The 23,294-nt window shown below is 40.3% G+C and overlaps 1 protein-coding gene across 11 annotated transcripts in view; it reads left to right on the top strand.

The window, feature by feature from the left end:
- The window catches only part of LOC130844810 (transducin-like enhancer protein 4), a 140,507-nt gene that overhangs the window by 18,733 nt on the left and 98,480 nt on the right, over positions 1–23,294 (top strand). For 7 of the 11 annotated variants that reach the window (XM_057721027.1, XM_057721021.1, XM_057721020.1 and 4 more), the window contains one exon: positions 14,924–14,986. The exons of the other annotated variants lie outside the window; for them this stretch is intronic. In XM_057721027.1, the coding sequence (XP_057577010.1) occupies positions 14,924–14,986 (63 nt within the window). The remainder of the gene's footprint in view (positions 1–14,923; positions 14,987–23,294) is intronic. 11 annotated transcript variants of the gene reach the window in all.

Genomic DNA, 23,294 nt, shown 5'->3' with positions numbered 1-23,294 from the left:
CCAAAAAAGAAAAAAAAACCAAACCATGCGGAAGTGTGGTTTTACTGTCTGTCATGCAGTCTGTTTCAACTGTCAGAAACATACGTTGCTTTATGGGGTATTTTTTTCAAGTCTGACCGCAGCTTTTAATTTCCTTCACTCCACCCACAACTCCCACCACACCCCCATGTATCTAGTGCTAATTTATGGGCGTCTTAAATGTAATGACATAATCATCAACCACCAAAAGGGTCAGCAGTTGTGGCGAAAGTTTCTTGTCTTAGGTACGCCAAGGATCACTTCTGTACTTTTGGAAAGTTTTATCAGAACACAGCGATTGTCCTTGTTTTGGGACTTTTCAATCTAAGTTAAGTTGAGATCTTTAAAAGGTGGTTTTGAGTGCTTTTCTTTCTTTCTTGTTGCTTGCTTGCTGAAAAAGTAATATATTCACATTAAAGAGATTTTAGAAAGCAAAAGAAAGCAATAGAGTCACCCATGGTCCTACCACTCTGACCTAGGCAGAAGCCAAAGGCTCAGTCTTCACTCTGTCTCCACCAGTTGTGTTGTGGCTGAGGGAGAATTATGCACCCCTACTACCCCCACTGTTGAAAAATACTGGTCAAGTGTCAAGGGGTAATACATAAAATAAATATATTTTTGTTTTGTTTAAAAGTACAAAAGTATAAAAAAGTATATACCAAAATGAAACCTTAAATCGTTAAAATGAGCTTGATTTATTGGTAACTAGAGTTTCTTCAACTTTTTGGCAGCGGGGGTGGGGGGGGCACAACACAGTCCTAACTATTTTTTAGGATCTACTCTTATTTCAGCCACTGTGATCTTGGTAAATCATCTGACTTTTCTGAGTCTCAGTTCCTCATCCATATGCATAAAACAAGAGAATAGGACTGGATCAGTGTGTTTTATAAGATTCTGGTTCCCAGGCTCCTCACCCTGGGACCTGGATATCAGTATTTTTCTAAAAGCTCCAGGAGTGATTCTAATGTGCAGCAGGGTTGAGAACCAGTGAACTAGAGCAGTGCTTCTCAAACGTTAATGTGCCTACAAATCACTGGGGATCATGGTAAAATCAGATTGTTGCTGCAGGTCTAGAGTGGTGAGTGACAGTCTCTGTTTTTAACGCCCTGGTGATGCCCATGCTTCTGGTCCACTGACCACCTTTTGAGTAGCAAGGAGCCAAAGACTCTCCAAAATCTCCAGAATTTCTTCCAAGTCTGTTAGTTTTTTCTTTCCATGGTGTAGTTTTTGTAGTACATCGTAGTCCATGTGCCGCTCGAATGAGACTTTCCACTTAGGGTATCAAGATGGCTAGGTAGTGTGATATCTCTGCATAACCTCTCATTGCTCAAGTTCCAGACAAGCATCTCTGGAACAGTTCAGCGGGTGGAAGTAATTTTAATGATATCTTGCTTAGGTAGCCTGGCTGAGCTCCAGCTGATGTTTGGGGGTTGTTTCATTGCTACAGAGACTAGTTCTACCCCCTCTGCTCACGGAGACCCCACTCTGATAGGTACTTGTGCTTTCAGATTCTGTCTCCTTTCTTCTCAACTTTCAGTGGCTGCCCTGCTCATATTGGCCTCTAATTCCTGAGCAATATTTTGGGTAAATCGGCAAAAAGAATCATGAAGTAGTATATTTTGTTGTAATTTGGTTTCTCATGTGGGCACGTTCTTTGCAGAAAATGAAACAAGTTAAAGCAAGCAAAATTCCAGTTTTGGAGTGTATTTTGTTGTGAAAGATGTGAAAACATTCTTAAGCTGTAACATTTGTCATACTCTCCTTTAACCCTTTTAGAAATAAGATTATGGTATATAATTGTGGTGTTTTATTTTTGTTTGCTGTAGCATAGCATCAGACTAGCAGGCAGCATGATCTTGTGGGAAGACCCTGTGGCTGGGGTGCCTGCAGAACTGATTTCTAGGCCGTCACCTACCCTTAAGTAGTCAAATATAACTGTGGACACTTTCGTCTCTACACAAATCAGGCAGGGGATCAGGGAATCCTCCACGTATTGGAGCTGTGTTGGAGAGCTTTGTTGCGTTGAAGGAATATATCTATCACCTAAAGTGCCAGGAAATAAGAAGTTATAGTTTCTATTGCAGGAGTGTTGCTCTAGAGCAGTGCTACTCAGTGTGGTCCATGGACTGGTGTAGGTCTGTGAACTATTTGCTAATGGTGGGCTTTTACTGTAGGGAGCTTGTACCAGACTATAAATCAATGCACTACTCCCTTCATCAGGAATGTCTTTGTTGTTGAAAAAAACAAAACTGAGGGACAACAACAACAACCAAAAAAACCCCATCTAGTTGAACTAAACAGTAGTTGACTTAATTCTGGCACAAGCCCATTATCTTCTTCCTCATGGATAACAGTTTGGGGACTGACTACTTTCAGTAGCATTGCTTTAGAATATTTAATCAAAGGGTTTATCAGAGTTGTTTTATAAATTAGGAATAGACAAATTGGAGTTCATAAAATGAAAGTATAACCCCCAAAATAAAAAAGTAACTTTAAAAGCAAATTAGGGGAAAGGTTAGATCTAGTTCAACATGTATAAAATATTAAGTTAGGTCAAGGCATTTGACACAGTCAATAGGAAGCTGCTAGGCACTGCAGTCTGTTTTGATTAAGGCAAAGCTGGTTTAAATTCTTCCGAGTACTTCTAAATTCTTAATTTAATAACTTGCTTTAGAGAGGTTTTTTTTTTTATTTTCACCATCTTTCTAATAGAACATATTTCTATGTCTCACTTGTTATCTGTGGCCTTAAATTGCAAGAAGGTTTGAAATTGAGCCTGACTTCTCCTCTGCCCCCCTACCCTGGCCTCCTGTTCTTTACTCCTGTATATAAAATTTACTGCATCCAGGGCCAGTATCTGTTTACCAAGAAAAGAGGAAGAGATATCCTTTGCCAGTAGCGAAACATAAATACTGAGAACGTCTTTTCTAGGTCACAGTGCACGAAACTGGAGAAACAGCAAATTTTCTGGGGCTGAGCCTTTGACCTCATTCCTCTTTTCCATCAGTTGGGATGCACTGTTCTTTATTATTACTGTGCTGGTGAGTTTGTAGTCCCACCCCCCCCCCCCCCCCTTAGATCTACAGCCCTTCCCCCATGCAGTATAAATTAGTGAGGGATGTCTTCTTAATTGAGAGACAGGAAGAGCCCTAAGCTTCAATCGATACCTAACAACACAGCTATTCAGTTTGTAGCACTATCTAATCTCAGTCTGTCTTAAAACAAACAGTACTACTTACCTTAAGGGATTATTATGTTAATAAGTCTACTTTCATAAATATTTCTGCCAGTGAGATGTGGGGCAGCATTATTCTTCCCATTTCATGGTTGTAGAAATGGAGTTCCAAATCACTTAGGGTTTGCTTAGAGTCGTGGTTCTGGTGCGTTATTAACTAGAGTCCACCTGGGATTTGGGACTCCACAGCTTATCATTCACAATATCTGGCGTGTTTTGCAGAATATTCTGCCACTTGAGTCTGGATTCTTCCCTTGCCTTTCCATAACTGTCTCCCCAAGAAGCCTTAAAACCAGGCTTGTGACTTCCCTTTCTTAATGAATGGTATAACCATATCCAGGCTTTACACATTGGAATCATGGATTCCTTACTTCCTCTCATTGTCCAAATCTAGTGACATCACGGCGTGCTGCTGATTCTCCCCATGCAGCCTCTTTTTCTTGCCCTCCCCATCACTCCCCATCAGACCCTTGTTGTGCTGGGATGGCTGTGCTGCCTCCCGGCTGATCGCCATGTCTGCAGCCTTTGCCTTGTCTGCTGCCTTTGCCTTGTCTGCTGCCTTATCTGGACTTACGGGAGCTTTGGGTACACTTCTGTATCTGTCTGTATTGGGTCATTCTTTAAGGGTCCTTTTCTACTCCAGGAAATCCAGCCAGTGTTTCCAACAAGGCTCTATCCTTCTCCTCTTTTATCCTTTACCTAGGTGATCTTGACCACTCTGCTAAGTAGATGAATCCCCATTTTTTCCTACAGCCTGGATCTTTCCTCTGAGACCGTTGCATGTAACCAAGTCCTCCTTTCCCTTGAATGTCTCACAAGTACTTAAACTCAACATGTCCCCAAATGACATCCTCCCCCACAAGCATGCTTGTGGTCCAGTGATCTTTATCTCAGGAAATGTCAGCACCATCCACCCAATTTCTCAAGCCGGAAACCCAGAAGCAGGTGATGATTGCCTTTCCCTCTCGCTCATTAGCCACCCCAGTCAGTCATCTGGTCTCTTGGAATCTGTTCTCAGTTATTCCTGCATTTGTCTACTTCTCTCCAGCTATCTGATCATGGTGAATGAGTTAACCAGTTTACTTTTCTGTGACTTTATCTGTAAAATGGGGACAGGAAGTCATCCTCTTAAAATTGTCCTACACTTAATTGAAATATCTGGCTCAGAGGAAGCCATCCATGAATGTTAGGATGTGGAGGATGATACCGATCATGGTCCAAGTGGTACCTTTTGCCACCGTATTTAAGATGACTCTCACCATGAGTAATCTGGTTGTCTCCAAACTGGTCTAACCTGGGTAGAGATAATCCCAGTACATTGGGTTCTTCTGGGTCTGCTTCTTCAGCCGCATCTTGTCCCCTTTCAGTTGCCCCGTTTGTAGAATCTGAATGTCTCACACTATTGCATCAGGCTGATCCTTTTTTGGAATGTTCTTGGCCTTTCCCCTGCCCCTCTCTCCTTTGTCTAGCAGACTCACTTTTCACCCTCAGTTACTTAGGGAAACAGTGTCTCCTGCTAAGCATTTCAAAATACCCTGCACTTTGTTTTTTTTCAGTGTCTGTCTCATTTGTTAGATTATGGGTTCTATAAATCTTGTCTCCCCCTACTCTTTTCTCAGAGGGTAACATAGTGCCTGGCAGTATAGAGACAAGTACTGAGAAACTGTGGAATTAATATGGCTCACGTGATGTTTCTCTCTCCCCAGAGCCACTGCAATGACTTAAGCAAGAAGGGGTTTCTTCCACCCTCCCCCTTGCATTGCTCAGGCTCCTCTTTGTACCACCTAGGTACTACATGCTGTCCGTTATTCTGTTTAGTTCCAGTTAGTCTTCAGCTGTACTAGATTACAAAAACTTCAAAGGGTCCAGATCAATTTGGCATTCACCTGTGATTCCACCATAGCTCCTAGCTTAGAGTAGGAGTGAATGAATGAGCCGATGTCTGAAAATATCTTGTTGAATTTCCAGCATTTGTGGTGCCATGGGAATTCATATTGTCCTATTCTGAAGTTATCTTTCATCCTCCATCTTTCCTCTTGCGGTATGTTGTGTGGTTATAAATCTCTTCTGTCCTTCTACAGCCACTCAAATACAATCAGTGGCAAGAAAAGAGTAGAGAGCAGAAATGCCCTGGAGTGTCTTGACCTCCTGTCTGGTGTTTGTCATGGCTTTCCTAGCAATTGTCCTTGATAGGTCCTTGCTGCCTTCCGAATAAAGTTCAAGCTCTTTAGTGCGGCATTCAAGACCTTCCACAGTCTGACCCCAGAGAACCCTTTCTGTCCTTATTTTCCACTCTGTTTTTTATTGCATGCAGCCTGTGCTCCAGCTTAATGGTTTTCAGTCTTCCCTGTACATTAGAATCACCTGGGGAGCTTTACAATCACATGCTGACCTGTGGGTTCTACCCTCTGAGAGTGTGAGTTCATTGGCCTGGGGTGAGGCCTGGGCGTGGGTGTTTGGGAAGGATCCACTACTAATGTTAGTGTAAAGCCAGGGCTGGAAGCCATTGACCAGCTTAATGTTTCCCATGAAATATAATCTCCTCTAAGAGCTTTGAGAAGAAAGGGTTCCACAAAGAGGTTTGATTAGTACTACTTTTTTTAGATTTTGTGTGCACCTTTTCAAAGATTTATATAACATCGTCAATTGAGAGGCTCTGGGATGTCAGCAGGAAAGAATCCTGTTTGTTTAAGCTCTGTGAGGCCATCTGACCAAGGAGCTCTTTATGAATACAGTACCTGTTAATAACATCTGCAAAACTTTGTATAGAACTTGCTTTGGGTGATGCTGCTTCCAGACACATTTCAGCTTTTAGGTCACTTCTTTGTCTTTCCTTGATCATCTCATCCAGACTAGATCCACCCTCTGCCCAAGGCTTTTCTCTTCCACCCCTCCATTTCATCTTTTTCATAGCACTTTTCAGCATCTGAAATTCCTCTTCATATACTTGTATGTTTGCTTCTGTCTCCTGCCCCTACAGTGTAAACTCCATGACAGCAGGGACTTATTTGTCTTGTTCTCTCCTGTGGCTGCATCCCTGTGTCAGCACCTGAAGTAGGCCTGACAGATAGTAGGTGCCTGATAAATATTTGTTGACTGGACAGAAAGGCAGTATTATAGTTGTGAGTTTGGCTTTTTCTAAGGTTCACGTTTAAAATTTTTAAGCTGCCTGCACAATAAAAAGCAGCTTGATATATGTTTTAAAAGTAACTAGGAGCACAAATAGATGACAGTAGTGTTCTACACCTTTAATATTCTCAACTGCCTAGTAAGGTATTAAAGAAGAAAACAGGCAGAGGTAGATGTGAGCCTGAGGATAGGGAAAAATGCTATTATTTTTCTGATTATAGAGAGCTCTGAGTCTGTGGTATGGGATTTCATTTTTAATTTCTTAAGCGGCCTGTCACAGGTGGCTTCTCCCAGTGCACAGGAATCACAGTCACACCTGTGTGAGTCTCTCAGCGTTTGGGTGAGGAATCAGTGAGTGATAGTGGACTTTGTGTGGAATACAATTGCACCAGTGACAGAAAAACTCCACAGAAACAGGCAAGGAAGTAGTATATTTTAAGTGAAGTCTGCTAACTGTTAGAACCCTCTCACAGTGAGCGTATTCACACAGGTTTGTCTGGAGTTGTGGGGAATGGATTTGTGTATCTAAATCCGCATGTGGGTCCCATACGTGTGGTGCCGCAGCAATTCCTGGGCCTTGTTTGGAAGGGATTCAAATGGCGTATTCCCTCTAGGCATCCTCGTGCTGCAGCTGTGCCCGTTGCTCCCCAGGCCTGGCCGTGAGTGACCAGGTTTCGAGCAGGGTTGGTATGTCCAAGCTGGTCTACACTTGAGGTCATGTGTATAACCCCTGTGACCCACTACACCTGGAACTGTCAGGAATTGCTCTTCCTGTGAGGCCTGTGAGGGGTGCATGGTTTGGGCCTTCTCCTGAGCTGTTAGAATCATTATTCATTCACTCTGGAGATCCACTGTGGAGAGTTATCATGACTCACCACACAAGGTGCCCTCCCAGTGTGCCCTCTAACAAATACCCCAGTTCCAGTGGGTCAGGTGATCCCAGTAATCTCAGGAAGGAGGTTGAGTGGCATCTCCTTTGTATTTCTCAAATGATCTTTTAAAACACACTCCCTGCCAGGGTTTGAGAATGGAAGCTTTAATCATTTACTTATCAGTCAGGAATTGTCCAGAGTGAATTTGCATTTCCTTTTGTGACCCACTGTGATTTCTTATTACTCTTTTTGAGCAGTATCGCATCCTAACTGCCAGAAAAAATGTGTGTTGGGGAGGTAAGCAAACCGAATCAGTATAAGCAGGTCTTCCCGATGGATATTCCTTTATGGTTGAAGTGCTCTAACTATTCCCAAACAATTTTAGTATACTTGCAAAAGGTTTCAGGAGATTCCAACCACCGAACCTGGACTGCAGTTTCTTTAGGTCATTCAACAAATATTTTTGCGTGTCTTCTATATACCAGGACTGGGGTATAGACAAATCTTTCTCTGCCTTCATTGAGCCTCCATTCTCTGGAACCTTGCTACTCAAGGTGTGGTCTGCAGACCCCTAGTTCCAGTGTCACTTTGGAGTATGTTAGAAGTGTAGACTCTTAGGCCCCACTCCAGGCTGGATTTTAACCAGATTCCTAAGTGATTAGTATGAACACTAAAGTTTGAGAAACACTGCTCTAGTACATGGAAACAAAAACAGACGTGAGATCATTTCAGGTGATGATGAATGTTGTGAAGAAGACTGTCATGGGCTGGAGAGTGACAGGAAGAAAGAGTCAGAGGATGATGAGTGGCACTGCCTGAGGAAGGGTCCTGCGGACTGTGACTGAGATAATGAATAGGGAATGAGCCATGAGATCTGGGGCAGGTGGCTCCAGGCGGAGGGAACCTCCCATATCCTTGCCAGGCTTTGTTGGTCCCCATGTTTTGATGCCAGGGTGCAATGTCTGGTGGGCGCTGTGGATGCCCTTGCCCGCTGTACTGGACCAGGATGGTAGTGCAGGTGTTTGGCAGCGCAGTATGAGTGCAGAAAGCAGAAGAGCAGGACTCTGGTTTTGAAAAGAGCTAACTGTTTTATTAAATAGAGAAAACAGTTGAAGGGGATGGAAGGGTATCTTGGCAGTGATGGCTTCGAAGGATTGAAATTTTATATAGTTGGGAGGAGGAAGAGGAAACCGATAGAAGTCATTTTAGAAGTGAAAGGATGAGAGAAAAGGAAATGCTGAGGAATATGGAATATAGATGACGATTTGTTGAAAAACGGAGATAAACGAGAAGGAAACAAACAAGGAAGCCTTTCACCCAACCTAAGAGGATAGACTGAAAAGTGGAGCATGGCTCTCCGTGTATGAAAAGGTGGCTTATTGCTTTCCTGGAGAATAGGTAGCCTTGATGAGAACTTGGTAAGACCTGTTATTGTTTTTGTTTTTCTTTTTGGTTTTATTCCAGTATTCAAATTCCTCTGTCTTCGTATATTTCCCACATATACTTAAATCATATACATTATTTTTGGAGAAATCAAGGTGAGTGATATTCGCCTCCTATAGGCACAAGGAATATTTGTCCCCTCCACCATTGCTAAGAATGAAAATGCTTAATTGTAAATCCGCATTCAAGGCACCTGTACATTTATGTCAGTGGGAAAGTAGGGCAAAAAAAAAAACAGAAAAAGAAGAGAGAGAGTGGGTCAGAGACAAGGAGGGAGAGAAGAGAAATCAGAAAATAGCTGGCAGGGCTTGCTGTGAGCATGTGCAGAACTTGAGTGTCTTGGTGTTCAGTCATCAGGTTCTCTGACCAGCTCTCTGGTTCATTGAAGGCTGGGGTTAAGCCCACCAGAGAAAGGCATTTGCTTTCCCTACTCTTGACATTCCCATTTTTCCCTCCCATCTTTTTTTCCTTTTTCCTTGCTTCACCCCTCTGGTAGAGCTGAGTATAACCTTACTGTTGGTTCGAGTGTTTTTCAGACTTGAGAACTTAAGTGGTTTGACCTTGGGGTAGTAACTGGATGTCTGTCTGGCAAAATGATTGTCTTTCTCAACCGTGATAAAATGTCACTCTTAACATTTGGAACAGTATTTAAACACAATAACCAGAGCCTGGAAGATGTAGATAGGATAATAGGCAAATGTCTGGGAATTCCCTCAAAGACCTTCACTTCTAGAAAGCTCAAGAGGTGAGAGGAAGGGGCACTTTTTTCTAACCACTGCAAAAATTCTTCAGTAAAATGCAGCTTCGCTTTTGGGGACAGATGGGAATAGTTTTACGAAATATAGGTATTATATGATACTGTTTGGGAAATATATCATCCCATGTATTCCTGCACTAGCACCACACACAGCACCTGAATATCTTGTTAGGGGATATCTTAGTATATGCAGTTAACTGCATGCTGGGTACTTTAAAAGCACACTTAGCACTCGGTAAAGTAGCATAAACATGAGTTCAAAACACAAAGCAGATTGACATTGCTTGAGGTATTACAATCAGTAGAATCATTGCTTTAGTTAAACTCCTCAGGGGAGGGGGAGTAGATTAAAAAAATGGTTGAATATTGGCACTTTTGTATCATTCAAGGTTATATTAACTGAGTACTCCTAGACAGTACCTCTTTCTTGTTAGAGGAAGTGGGATGATGAGAGCTTTTACAAATTGTCTTAATACTTTGCAAAAGAAGAAAGTCTTAGAGTTTGAATCAGTCCTTTAGGGAACTCATAGATGTCCTATTAAATTGATTCTTACAATGTTACTGCTTCATTTTATTGCTTTATTAAGCATTATAAAATATTTTGTGCAGAATAATCACGTGTACTAAAATAACTTAGGCATCTGGTTTACCAGCTTGCTAGCAATGCTGACAATACCTTTGATCTAAATCTCTAAGCCTTATTCCAGTCTGGCTTAAAAAAAATACCTACAATTAATTTCATCTATTACATGTTCTTACCTCTTGTCAAGTTGAATTTTGATGACAAGATAAACACTGAGTTGTCAGTTTAGAGAAATAGTACTACTTGAATATTTTTTCCTATGTTTAGTCTGGATTTTTATTAAGTTGGGAAGAATTTCTCGCTAGTCTTCTGACTTTTTAAGCTATGGGCAGGAAGGATCAGTTCCAGAAGTTGTACTGTTTCTCAGACAATTTGAAACAAATCAATAACAAATCAAGATAATTTATTTTCTGATTGAAATAAAAGATTGTAGTCTTGGTTCTGTAGTGGTAAAAGGGGGTTGAAGGAGAGGATTGCAAGATTTATTTGTACTCTTTCTGGAAAGCATTTCAGATAGAGTAAGTGGGAATTTTTCTTCACTTTTTAGTGTTTATATATAATAGATGAGTGTCTGTTCTTGATAAGCAGTACAATAAATAGATACATCTTAATTTTTTTTGGCAAAGAAACTGCTATATAAAAACAAATTAATTTTGAAATGTTATTCTTAAACAATGTTTTCCTGAAACTATAATAGTTTTTTTTGCCCCTGCTTTCCACCCCATTGGCTACTGAAATGGTCTCCTAAGTAATGTTTTGTTGTTATGTTTTATTTCAGTAATACTGTATAGTAGTATTGTTCCTATTTCGATGAGAGAATAAAAACGCAAACATTTTTTAAACCAATTGCTTTTGATACATGTCTTTGATAAAATAATCTGTACTTTCTCTCAAGTTTATTGTCATTGAAATAAAATTTAATTTTTTTAAGGAAATCATATAGGCGGAAATAAAATAAAAATGAAATTTTTTTATTATATTAGGACTATTTGAGGGAATGTAATTCAATTCAAGTGTAGGCTTAACTAGTTTTTTGTCTTACTAAAATAACTAATGTAATTTGTTATGTGATAAAGAAAATATTTGATATTGTGTGCTTTAGTATTTGTTACTTTTTAATCAAGGGATTGAATTGTGGCATTCTTTTCAGTGCATGACATTGCTTTCCCATGATGCAAAGTAGTTAAATTTTGCAGTGATTCTTGAGTTGAAGTGTGAAGAAAAAAGGGATAGGTGGTTTTTCTCAGTGTTTTTCTGTTTCATTACTCACTGGTCATGCTGCTAGTCCACTGGCCATCACCACCTCGGGGTTAGTTAGCCTGTCAGTGTTCGTGTGCCAGGTGTCAAGTGCATAACCAAGGGAATTTTATGGAATGCCTTTTTTGTTAAGTTACCTTTTTCTAAAAAATTTTGCCCAAACAGGTTTTTTTGTTTCTATGTTTTTGTGATTTTTGTTTTGTTTTTAAGTGGGATGGTCGTTATTTTTATTGGTTCTTTTTATTGGAGGGTGGCATAAGGATGGGAATTATAGAAGGTGGAAATAGAATGGTAGTGAACTGAGGGTAGGAAAATACTGTGTGTGGAACTTCTTTTTAATGAATATCTTGATAGATCGAGGAAAACATAATAGAAGTGTCAAAATTGTTAATGTATTTGATAAACTATGGCTGCAAAAACAATCATTTTGTTATATTTTGGCATGAACAATTGTTCTTTTATGGAGGCCATTAATGCTATTTTGGAATATCACGGGCATCTGAAGGCAATAGTTAGCAGTTCCATAAAGCATTGAATACCATGATAACATCCAGTAACCCTCACAGCAGTATTTCAGAATCTCTGCCTGTTTAAATGGGCTATCTGTGAATGTACTTGCTCAGGGATGCATGAGCCACATCACCTATAAATTTGATTGGAAGCTACAGCGCTGGCATAGGCTGATGGATAGCAGATTAGAGCCCTGATTAACCATGTGATTCGAAGACTGGGAATATATTGTCTAAGCAAGATTCATCAGACGCAATCAGAATTTCAAGTGGTCAGATGAAATTCAAATGTGTATTGTGGCTTTTCTTCCCCTGGTGGTTTTCCTCCTAGGATGCCTTTTTTCCCCCTCTCTTTCCCCAAAGCTGAAAAATACTTCTTTGATGAATCTGCTCCTTACCCTAAAGCTGTCTGTCTGTTATTCATCAGAAAGCAGGTCGCAGTTCAGTGAGCAGAAGAAAAGATTTTAATAGAAGCTGTGCCAAGGGCTGTAATGCATCATTTTAGGGCCCTAATTACATTACAATGACAAATATCAGTGGTGACAACAGCAATAACCTACATCCTTTAATGGCTGTGCTGGAAAAGGAGTTTGGGCCCCACGCCATTAGATTAGACTCAGTTTCAAAACATAGGCCATTAGAGGTGTGTGTCCACAGTATTATTGGCTGATCGCTGAAGCCCAGTGGAAAGGCCTGTAAATAAATGATGCCTTCCTAAAGCTGGGTCCTATGGAACAAAAGAGGCAAAATTAGATGACCATGGAAGCAACAGTGTTTCCGAGGCAACTTTAGCTTTCAAAGTGAGGAATGACCTGCTTAATTTTATGAAATCACACACACGCATCCTACCCCCCTGCTGCCAATTAGCCTGACCAGGAAAATCCATTGGCGTGACAACTTAAAGAAATTAAGAAGTCGTTTAGACAAAAGGAGATCTTTAAAGAAAAAGTTTGAAAGGTTTCTGCCCGTGCCTCCCCCTTTTCTATTAGGTATGTGGGTTAACATACATGGATCAATAAAACGACTTTCTGACTTTTCTACATTTATTTTTAAGAAAATGTAGATTTTTTTTTCGTAGTTGTTCAGTCTTAACATAGCCTAGGCCCCAAATTAAAGGAGACAAATAAATACCTCTTGGTCTTTATTTTGCCAGATGAGTGAGTTTCCTTGGAGTAGGTTTTATTGCCTAGATTATGTAGGCAAACTAAAGAACTCAGTTTTCTTATGTGCCCACACATTTTTTCAGCCCTCCTAGCAAGGGACTATTTTATTTATGTAAACAACATAATGAAGAAAATATGCTTGGCAGATGGTTCTAAGCGTTAGAATCATCAGTTTGGTCTGCCCCAAAGTGTCTCATTATCTTTTATTCTCTCCCCCTCCACCTCTCCCTACAAAAATCTTAACAACCAAATGCCTCTGAGACTAGTGCTTTCAGTCTGGTGAATGCTACTCTATTCTCAGCTCGCACTGGAATTTCACCCTATAACCACTGTGGTATGTTCGTCCAGGTGGAGAGTGGTTTGGTGATTCCCATTGCAGCTTTTCATGGTGGTTTAAGCATTCTTAAAGGATAGCTAAATGCTCCATGGGGCCAGGGCAGTAAATTAAATCAGGTCAGCACAGTTGGGTCCTTATTCACTGCTGCCAATAGGTACTGGGTTTTTGTCCGTCCTGTTAGGAATGCAGTCTGGAATGGAGAGCTTAGGTTTGAAACTTCATGGTGAATTTTTGTTTTCTGTTGGCTGGCAAAGTTTTTAAGGTGCTGGTATTTAAAAGATTGCACAGCCACAAAGTCAAAATTGGGTTGCTGATGAAAGAAGGAAACCTAGATTGCACAAGTGGAGTGTCGCTGTTATTCTGGTAATGACTTAGCAAGAAAAGGAGAATTTTTGTCCTCTTGTAAAACGAGGAATTGACCCTGGATGGAATTTGTATTAAGAATGTCTCAGGAATAGTAATTGCTTTATGTTTTCTGTGTCCCATCACTTCTCGCCTCTCCTTTTCCCCACTCCATCATTAAAAAAATAAGCTATTTTGGTGGATGTTAACTAAACTGTGGTAATCATTTCACAGTATATGTATGAGTCAAATCATTATGCTCTACACCTTAACCTTATAGAATGCCATATGTCAATTATATCTGAATAAAACTGGCAAAAATTTTTTTGTGTGTATGTGTATAAAAACCCTGTTGTCTACATGTCACATACTGAAGTACGTAGGAGCCGTCTGATAATATAAATTAAGGTGATGATCAGTGAAGCTCTGTGTAGCTTTTTAAAGAAAACGTAGTGGTGCATTTCTTTTTTCTTTTTTCTTTTTTTTAAACTTACTGTAGCATACTGTTTGTCTAAAATTTGAGCACTTACAAAATTAATAGAGAATAAACTGTTATCTGACACTATTGGGACTTTTGCAGCTCCATACTACGATGGAAATTAATGTTCCCAAGGTTAGTCTCCATATATAAACAATTGCTTTCTGCACACTGAAAACCCTGATGGGACACATTTGGAAATCTTAATGGTTGAGGAAAACATGCTGTTTCCCTACAATTTATAACTAAGGATCTGAATTAATCAGCTCACTTGGGTTAGTTAGGTGCTGTTCTTTTGGGAGGTTGGGGTCTTGGTGGTAAAATTCCAGTGCCTGTGTTTAAAGCAAAAGCCACAAATGTAGAACTCCAGTGAGTTATTAGTTGAGAGAAGTTGGGGTGTAGGGAAGAATGTATCTTTACCATTTAAACCCAGAAAACACAAGGTTTTATGAAAAACCACAATAGAATGAACAAGGGTCCTGTTGAAGGCTATTGAAAACTGATTTCCAGTCATGAAAGTTAAATTCCTTTTTATGTTGTCCTGGTGCTTTAAGGTTAACTTTTTAAGATGAATATTGGTTAATAAATTGTGCTATTAATGTGGCACTGTTGTCACTGTCTCCTTTTAATGGGCTTGCTGATGAGAGTTTTCCTCTTCCTTAGGAAATACGCCAGCCAGAATATAAAGTGTGTTTTAATATCATCCTGTTGATATTTTGGGAATTTGTAACCAGCTGACTGTTCTCTTTATTGCTTTCCTTTCCTTTTTTTTTTTTTTTTTTCTTTTTTTTTTTTTGCAGGCAGAGATTGTCAAGAGGCTGAATGCTATCTGTGCACAAGTCATTCCTTTCCTGTCCCAAGAGGTAAGGCAGTTGGTTTCAAGCATTGGGCTGGAAGGTACCATTTTAGTGGTTTTACAGATAAAACTGACTCTTTGGCCTTGTCTGTCTCTTGGTGTTTGTATTGCACATTTCTAAGATACAGTGTTCGCATTCCAACTTCTACACCTTATTAACATTCAGTGGAATATAATTGTGTTTATATAATGGAGTATTTTCTAATGTGCTAAGCAAAATTCAGTTGTTAAAATATTTTGCTGTCATTGGATGAGTGTTGCTCGGAATTATGACTTTGTCATAATGGCATTTAATAGGGGAGATAGAAAAATTGCCCAGAAGACAAGAGTTTATTCTACACTTTTGTCACTGGGCATTAAGAGTTGGCAGAAGATACATCAAATAGAAAGCCTTTATGTACTAAATAATGTAACTTTTGGCTAGCAGCTTTTAAAACGTTACCTCTTATTACCCAATGAAGTCTTCATTGTGGGTGCGTTTGGGAAAAGACACAAAGTTGGGCTCAGTGGACTCATTTCTCTGAGTACCACGGCCTTCATGCCTTGCCAAGGCCCAGCAATGCAGCTCACGCGCTTTCTTCTGCTCCCACTGGTGGAAGTGTGCATGCTGCCCACAAATGCACACCTGGTGTAATGAGGAGGTGTATTTCTAGTACATGGTGGCTTCCTGGTGGCTCCCCCGCCCGGCTTGCTGGCTTTTGGCAGTTACAAAGTTTAGGTGCACCAGCTAGAGAGGAAGAGTTTTTGCTTCTGGATTACTGAATCCTTCATTTGCTTGGGTAAAATCAGCTGTGAGAAGGAAGAAGCTAATAAATGGAATAGCTGCACATTTTGTAGGCACAGTGCTTGGTGTTGTGGGCTGGAAGGCACCAAGGTACTCTACTCCTACCCTTCAGTTGTGTCACTGCTTTCCAGGAGAGCAGCTCTCCCGCCTACCTGCCGGTGGGCATGTGCTGAGGTTGGCATGCAGCTGGTATTTGAGTGTGCATGTGTGTGATAGCTGTGTGGATCCCTATCTCACTTCTTGTTTGGTCTGAACTGGGTTAGACTTCAGTAACCATGAGGTCTTTCATCAGGAATGTATCCTTTGGGGCCCCTCATATTCACAAACCATGGACCTAAGTTAACATCCTGGATTCAAATGCTCTTCTGGATCACAAACAACAGAGGATATATTGTCTTTCTCATCCTTTAGCTGTGACCACAGAACTACCACCCAGTATATCCCCATTTAACTATTTCTACTCAGGATTTGCTTGTTGGCTAGATTACATGGAGTGTTGAAGGAGAGTCAAGGGGCCTATTTGCATTTCTTTAGAAAGCCTGGCTGCCCTTTGCCTGATCCAGACCAGTGTGTCATTTCTTCTTACTTTAAGCAGCTCTGCTTTATGGAGGTGGAGAGCAGGAAGAATGTGTAACCCACAGTGCTGTGACCAGGCTGAGGTGTCATACCCCAAGGCAGAGGGAAAAGTTTGAATTTTCCTTTGGGTGGTATTAGATTTTAGGCTTCTGCAGACACGTACTCCTACACATAATCAGCAGTGCAGCTTATTCCCTTGGCATTTTTGCAGGATCAGTGGGGTTATGTTCAGATGTGGGAGGAGATCTTGGGGTGTTGGTGGAGCTAGCTGATTTGCCAGTAGGTCCTTTTCCCACGTGAGTTACGTTGTTTGTGCGAGCAGGCCTGGTAGGAACAGAATATGTAGTGGTAGTGGGGCTGAGCAAGACTGGACTGGAATTAATTGGCTAAGGAAGTCGTACCCTGTAGGCGAAAGCCGTGGGGAGATACTGGCAACTCCTTTTCTGCTCTAAGATGGGAGGATAGGCATCATAATCTCACTACTTACTATTTATTTCTCCAATACTTTTGACATTTCCTGGTTGAAATCCTTGACATGTGTAATGAATGACCTATGTCATGGTTTTCTAAATCCTGATTCTGTGTATATCTTTTCTCTGCTTGCTTTGGATTTAATTGGCTCTTCCTTTTTTAGTTTCCTAAGGTGTGTGTATATCCTTTAATGTGTGGGCCACAGACATGTTTGTTCCCGTCCAATCTGGGCCTCTCTGATGCTTTGTGTCTGAATACTGCCCACCTTATTTCCTCTTCTGGGCAGTCTGTGGGCATGGCACTCCTAGCCTCTACCCTGAGGCCAGATGGACTGTAATCTGGAGGGAGGGGAGGAGGCATGTTATTAGAGGAAGATGAATTCTATTTCCTGTCTCTTCAGAGGCATGGAAAATCACTCTTGCATGGCTGTGAATGTCACTTGGTGCTAGGACTGAAGGCTCTTAATCTGATCTTTTAACACCGGCTCTCTGTGTGACAGTCTCACTAGCAGAACGGCAGCTGTGGCATTAGAATTTATTTTTAAATATTTTTATTTAAAAAGTAAATGATTGTATTTAGAAAAAAGAAAAGCATTTCTTGAAGACTAGTGCTTAAGCTATAGGACAGTGGTGGGAGGGTTTTTTTGGTGTTTGGCAGGAATAAGAGGTAAATTTGCAGACATCTAGTAGATAAGTCTATTTTTAATTTAGCTCCCATGTGCTGATTAATGTACTTGCTTAGTATTGCTTGTGTCTAGTGTACATTTTCTAAAATTAAAAAACTATATAGTACTGAATGACAACTGTTGAGTAAATTTAGTTTAACTGCAAGACCTTTTTGGGGGGAAAATAAGTTGTGTAATTGTAACTCAAGGACTTGAAGTGTGTCTGTGTATGTAATATCAGAGAAAAGTACTTTCCTATTAGATTTCACTAAAACACTTCAAAAAATTATAGCCAATATCTATTTTAGTGATGTGCTTATTGCACTCACAAACAACTACTTCCAAAGTCCCAGGCATTAAACAAAGATATTGCTGACTCTTTTCATGAAGTGAGTAATCATCGCTTACAGGATAAATTTCACAGGATCCTTAAAATCAGGATTTAGAGAAACCTAACGACTCCTCACCTGTCTGAAGCTGTTCTTTTCTCCCACTTTCTTCTGGCTTTTAGGGATGGGTAAGACTTTATCTATATTCTGCTGCCCTCAGATTTCTTCTGTAAAAGGCAAATCGAAAAGTAGTAAATGGGAAGTTCTTCTCTGTCTCACTTCAGGTCTCATTTGCTGAGGAGGAACTATAATCAACTTCCTGTTGGCAGTTCCATAAGAAAGAGATGGCCAGGGATGGTGACTGTGGAATCTGGGTCGAGTCTTGGCCTCCCTGTTACAAATTGCATGGCTTACTATGACCTCGTTAAGCTAGGTGACCTTTAGCAAGTGATTTGCCAGTTTAAGCCTCAGTTTCCTCATCCGTAGGATGAAGTTAATAATAGCATGGAATGCATGATTGCTGTGAGGATTACCTGGGATTGTCCATGTGCAGCTTAGCACATAGTAATGAGCAGCTTGCTGAGGTTGACTGGCAGGAGTACTAGCTGCAGCAGTAGCCGAGAAGTTCAAAGTTCCCTCCTGAGAGGGAGGACCTGGAGCCAGCCCTACCTCCCCTTTTTACTCATTTCTCTTTGGAAGAATGTGTATTGTTTATCTTCCTCTCTGATGTCCTTATAGAGGAAAAAAGTATAAATTAAAACAACCAGTGGCTGGGAACTAGCTAAAAATCTCAGTGAGGCATATTAGGTAGACTCAAGGGTGATTCTCTTCTAGCTCCCAAAATTAATTTTCCAAATTACCAACAATTGTTTCCCAAACCAGCAAGCAAAGATCCAAAAGGTGACAACTCTTCAAGGTGTTCAACCTGTAGAGCTCACCTCAGAAGAGAGAGTGATTTTGGATGGGGTCAGTGTTCTACCCACGGATCGATCTAAATAAACAAATTTCTCAGTCCAGCTGGGGGACTGGCTGTTTTCAAAATACCTGGTGGCTTAGCCTGAATTAGCTTTGTTTTTACAAGTAGTTTCTGTGGATGGGTTCTCTTTATTCATCGGTGATTTCAGGATATAGCTTGTAGACCTTAGACCTTATGAGCCCTCAGCAAAATTGAAGGATGCTAATAAACACTGACTTATCTCCAGTGCCCCTTCGCACTCCTTTCCAGGAACATACCTTGTAGGGAGATTCAAATGTAGATTGAAAACTGTGCACCACTTGTTAAACCTGGCACCAAGGCACAGTGTTTCTGCTTATTTGGAATCAGACCAACTCTGTCTCTTACTGGCCTTAAATTGGGAAAGTTGATCTCTGTGCTGTGGTATTCCTATAGATGGTGAGAGCAACCTCATCTTTACAATGTGTATTATATGTATTAAATGTAAAGCACTTGGGATAGCAAATGCCAATTGTTGTTGTTGTTGGGTTGTTTGTGTGTTTGTTGTTTTTTTAACCTTTCCTGGGAAATGAATTTTATTCTAGCTTATTTGGGGTCCCAAGACATTTGGAGAGGAGGGACTCGGTAAAAAACTGGGAAGCGTTGAAGGTAATATTTGTGAATGGGCTGGCTGGTGGTCTTCCTGTGAAATGAGCTAGGTTCGCAGCTCCAGGGGCTGCTTCCAGCAGTGGGTGGTTAGCCCCACACAGGTGATCTTTCAGAAGGGAGCGTATATTTTATTTTTTTTGGAAACCCAGTAAATATTGTCTTATCCTGTTAGATTAAGCATTAAATAAATATTGGGCACTAGCTGAGGATCTTACTTAGAGGATAGCTGTACTTTTGGGGCTTTTTTTTCCCTTGGATTATAAAATAGTTTTATTTTTGAGATGGCAGGGTATGTTTCATGGTGACTAACAAGGTGTTCTAAGACATTTGAGAACTTCAAATCCCTAATAGGCTGTAGGTCAGTTGTCATATATTACGTGTATTACATGATAGTTTGAAGTCTTTTTTACCCAGAGTAGCATTTGTATTTTTCAGAAACTTGTTGCTCCCCTAACAAGCAGCAGAGTTCATTGGAAGAATTATGTTATACATGAGGCAGTGTGATAAGAGCCTGAGGTCAGGCAGACTTGTGACCAAATCCTGGTTTAGCCACTTGCTTCTTTTATCATGCTGGACACACTATTTTCTGGGCTGCAGTTTCCTCATCCGAAAATTGGGATACCTGCTCTTGTAGGGTTGTTACGTGAGGGCTAGTGATAATGTAAAGGACCTAGATGGGTATTATCTTTTGCATAGAAGCAGCTGTAGCTAATTTGGTGACTCCATGATGTTGTTAGCTCAAGTCCTTCTCTTGATTTTCATCATCCCTAGCACCACCATGTCCTGCCCCAACCATCAGGAAGGACGAGAGAGGACAGGTGCTTTTTCTTTTAAGGTCATGATGTGGAGGGTGCTCACATTTTTGCTCACTTTGCAATGGCCAGTGCCTAGTTACTTGCCCATAGCTAGCTGCAAGGGAGACTTGGAAATGTAGTCTTAGCTGAGTATGCCCATCTAAAACTCAAACTAATGTAGGAGAAGGAGTATCAAGGGACAGCTAGCAATTGCTTCTAGACATAGTGCTGTGCATAAAATAAAAATAGTGTTATTACTATTGCCAGTGTTGATTTGAAGGGAGTCACATTGAACCAATGGTGTGTCTTTGTGTGACCAACTCTAGCTCTGACTGTATTATTAGCACAGCTTGTATTTTAATGTCACACAAAATATAAAATAATGCATAGTTCTTGTTATCGAAGTCTCCGCCAAGGTCTGAATTGTAGGGAAAAGAGTCATCCATCAGACTTTGTTTATCATTCATAGAAGCACAGGGGGTGAAAAGGAACCCACACGAACAGTGACGGGCCCTGTGGGCTGCCTAGGTCTAGATGCACAGCTTATGTTTATGCCCATATTTTAAAAAGCACAAAGATTTTTGAAGACACCTCTCAATTGAAGGATGGGATATATGAGAGATCACTCATAGGCCTGCCAAATTTTGTAGTAGACTTGCTGAAAGGAAAATGCTGCTTGAAGCTGAAAAAGTTATTGTTAAGGAAATTGCTTCTCATAAGTGGAACATATGTGAGTCCTTAAGTTACAGTTCTTTTTCCCTCACCTATCTCACACACACTCTTTTGTACGTGTCTTGTCCTCAAACTGGAGAAAATGGAATCAAAATTTTTGACAGTCTCCTTTCCCTCCAAATCATGAAAGATATATTGGATAAGTCACTCTTGGTTCTGTGGAATTTAAGGCATCTCAGAAAAAAGTAGCTCAGGTTGATTGTTTTACAGCATCAAACTTGATCCATTATTAATATGTTGAGCCTCAAACCATTTCCAATCACAGCCTGAAGTAACCCGAAAGAGTATGTACCTTATTGGACAGAGTGAGAGAACAGAATGTGATTCCTTATGACCAGTGGCTTCCTAATTACCATTTATTAAACCCATGGTCATTGTTAGATTTGGAGAAATGGCGTTATCCATCTTTAACCTTGTTTTCATCAAGTTTTTACAACTTGTTTCTAATCATTCAGTGCCAAGGAGGAAATGGATATTGCCCTCCTTCCCCAGTCCCCTGCAATTCCATCACTTTAGTTTTCTCATTTCCTTGAGTTTTGTAAGCAGAAGCAGGCTGCTTGGAGGTTGTGGAAGAGCCCAGATTGGAGTGAGCAGCTCTTTCTGCCTTGCATCTGTGAATGTTAACAAGTGAAAAAAAAGATAATTCAAATCATTCTTTTGACCACGTTTAACCAAAGTTCTCTGATGATTAGAATTTTTAGGAGTGAAAATTTTAAGGCTTATTTCTACTTTTATTCTTATATTTACCTAGAGAAAAGAGAACATTCAGCTTGAATGCTTTGTGGTACAAATTTAATTTAACTCAAAACGATTTTCATTGCCTTGCTAGCTTTTCTAACGAGTAGTACCAAGTAGTTGTGTTTTCTCCAGAATTCTGTAGATTCATTTAGATGTTCTACATTGCATTTAAATAGTAGAAAATAATACACAATTACATAGTAGTGATAATATGCATTTATATAAGTTCCAATAGGCTAAGATAGCCAGTCACATCAAATGATACGCGAATTTCTGTTTTGGACTATCCATAACTTTGGCCCTTTTAATTTGATGGAAAATGAACCCTGTCACTGTATTGTGAGATATGGTTGTATGTCAAGTGCTATTTATTTAGCACCTGGCTTAATATGGTACTGAATTATTCTGAATCACATTTTGCATGTATAGAATAATTGTAAAATAGAAGTTGAAAAATGTGATCAGTCAGTTTCATATTGTGCCTTCAGGAGGAAATGAACAAAATATAGTGGTTACATGGACTGGTGGCAGTGTTCTCGCCTCATAATGGCACCAACTTAACTCGTCTTATTGCTTGTTAACTTTGTAAGGAATCAATGGCTTGTGATAACATGGTTTGATATAGGAGAGCATGGCTGAAATCACCAGAGATCCCCTTATAAGTATGCAGTGACACCCTTAAGACCATCTTCTGAGATCATTCATTAAGTGCCAGCAGACTTTACAGGACACGTCTGCTTCCCAGTCAGGGCCATTTTATCAGTGTTGGTAATGTATTGTGACAGTGCTGTATATCTAAGGAATGTCCTAAAATGAATAATACACCTGGATTGGGGCTTTAGAGGATTTGAACCAGTTTTCTAATTTTTACATTGGGCAAGCTTTCATTTAAAATGTTTTTTGTTTTGTTTTGTTTTCACAGTACTGAGTGAGGCATCAGCATAATTTTGTCCCATGTTCCATGCTTGACTACTTGGCCTGTTCTGCATGGCTGTGTGTTTTGGTTGACATTTGGATATTTGGTGAGATCCTTATGGTAGCATGGCCTCCTTCCCCTCAGGAAGTGAAAGGTGGTTCTCAGGAGGGAGAACTTTTTTCTGCAGGTTTAAATGTGGGCCTCCTTCCAAAGGCAGCGATGCCAACTCTTATTTGTATGTGTCTAAAAAAATGAGTGTATATTTGAGAAACTGACTCATTTGACTTTTAGTTAGGTAGTGGTTAGATTATTATTACTGGACCTAAGCTTTAAGGTACTTTAAGTTAGAGCTGCATTGTCCAATACAGTAGCCATAGCCATAGCCATAAGTGGCTGTCTAAATTTAAATTAAAATTGATTAAAGTTAAATATGGTTAAAAATTCAGTTTCTCAGTTGCACTAGCCACATTGCAGGTGCTCAGTATGCACCCATATGTGGCTAGTTGCTAGAGCACAGATGAAGAACATTTCCAACATTGCAGAAAGTTGGAAAGCTCTGGATTTGTGGAACTTATTGGACCTAGCAGTGAAGAATGCCCTGCCTGCATATGAATGAGAATGAAGAAGACAAGGCCAGGTGGTCCGTATGAGGAGTACTTGGGCAACATTTCCCAAGCTGTCTCCTGAGAGCCTTAATCCCAAGCTCCA

Source organism: Hippopotamus amphibius, chromosome 2 (assembly GCF_030028045.1).
Source record: "Hippopotamus amphibius kiboko isolate mHipAmp2 chromosome 2, mHipAmp2.hap2, whole genome shotgun sequence".
Classification (NCBI taxonomy): Eukaryota; Metazoa; Chordata; class Mammalia; order Artiodactyla; family Hippopotamidae; genus Hippopotamus; species Hippopotamus amphibius.
The sequence above is the reverse complement of the archived record's forward strand: the minus strand, read 5'-3'. Positions and strand labels throughout refer to the sequence as shown.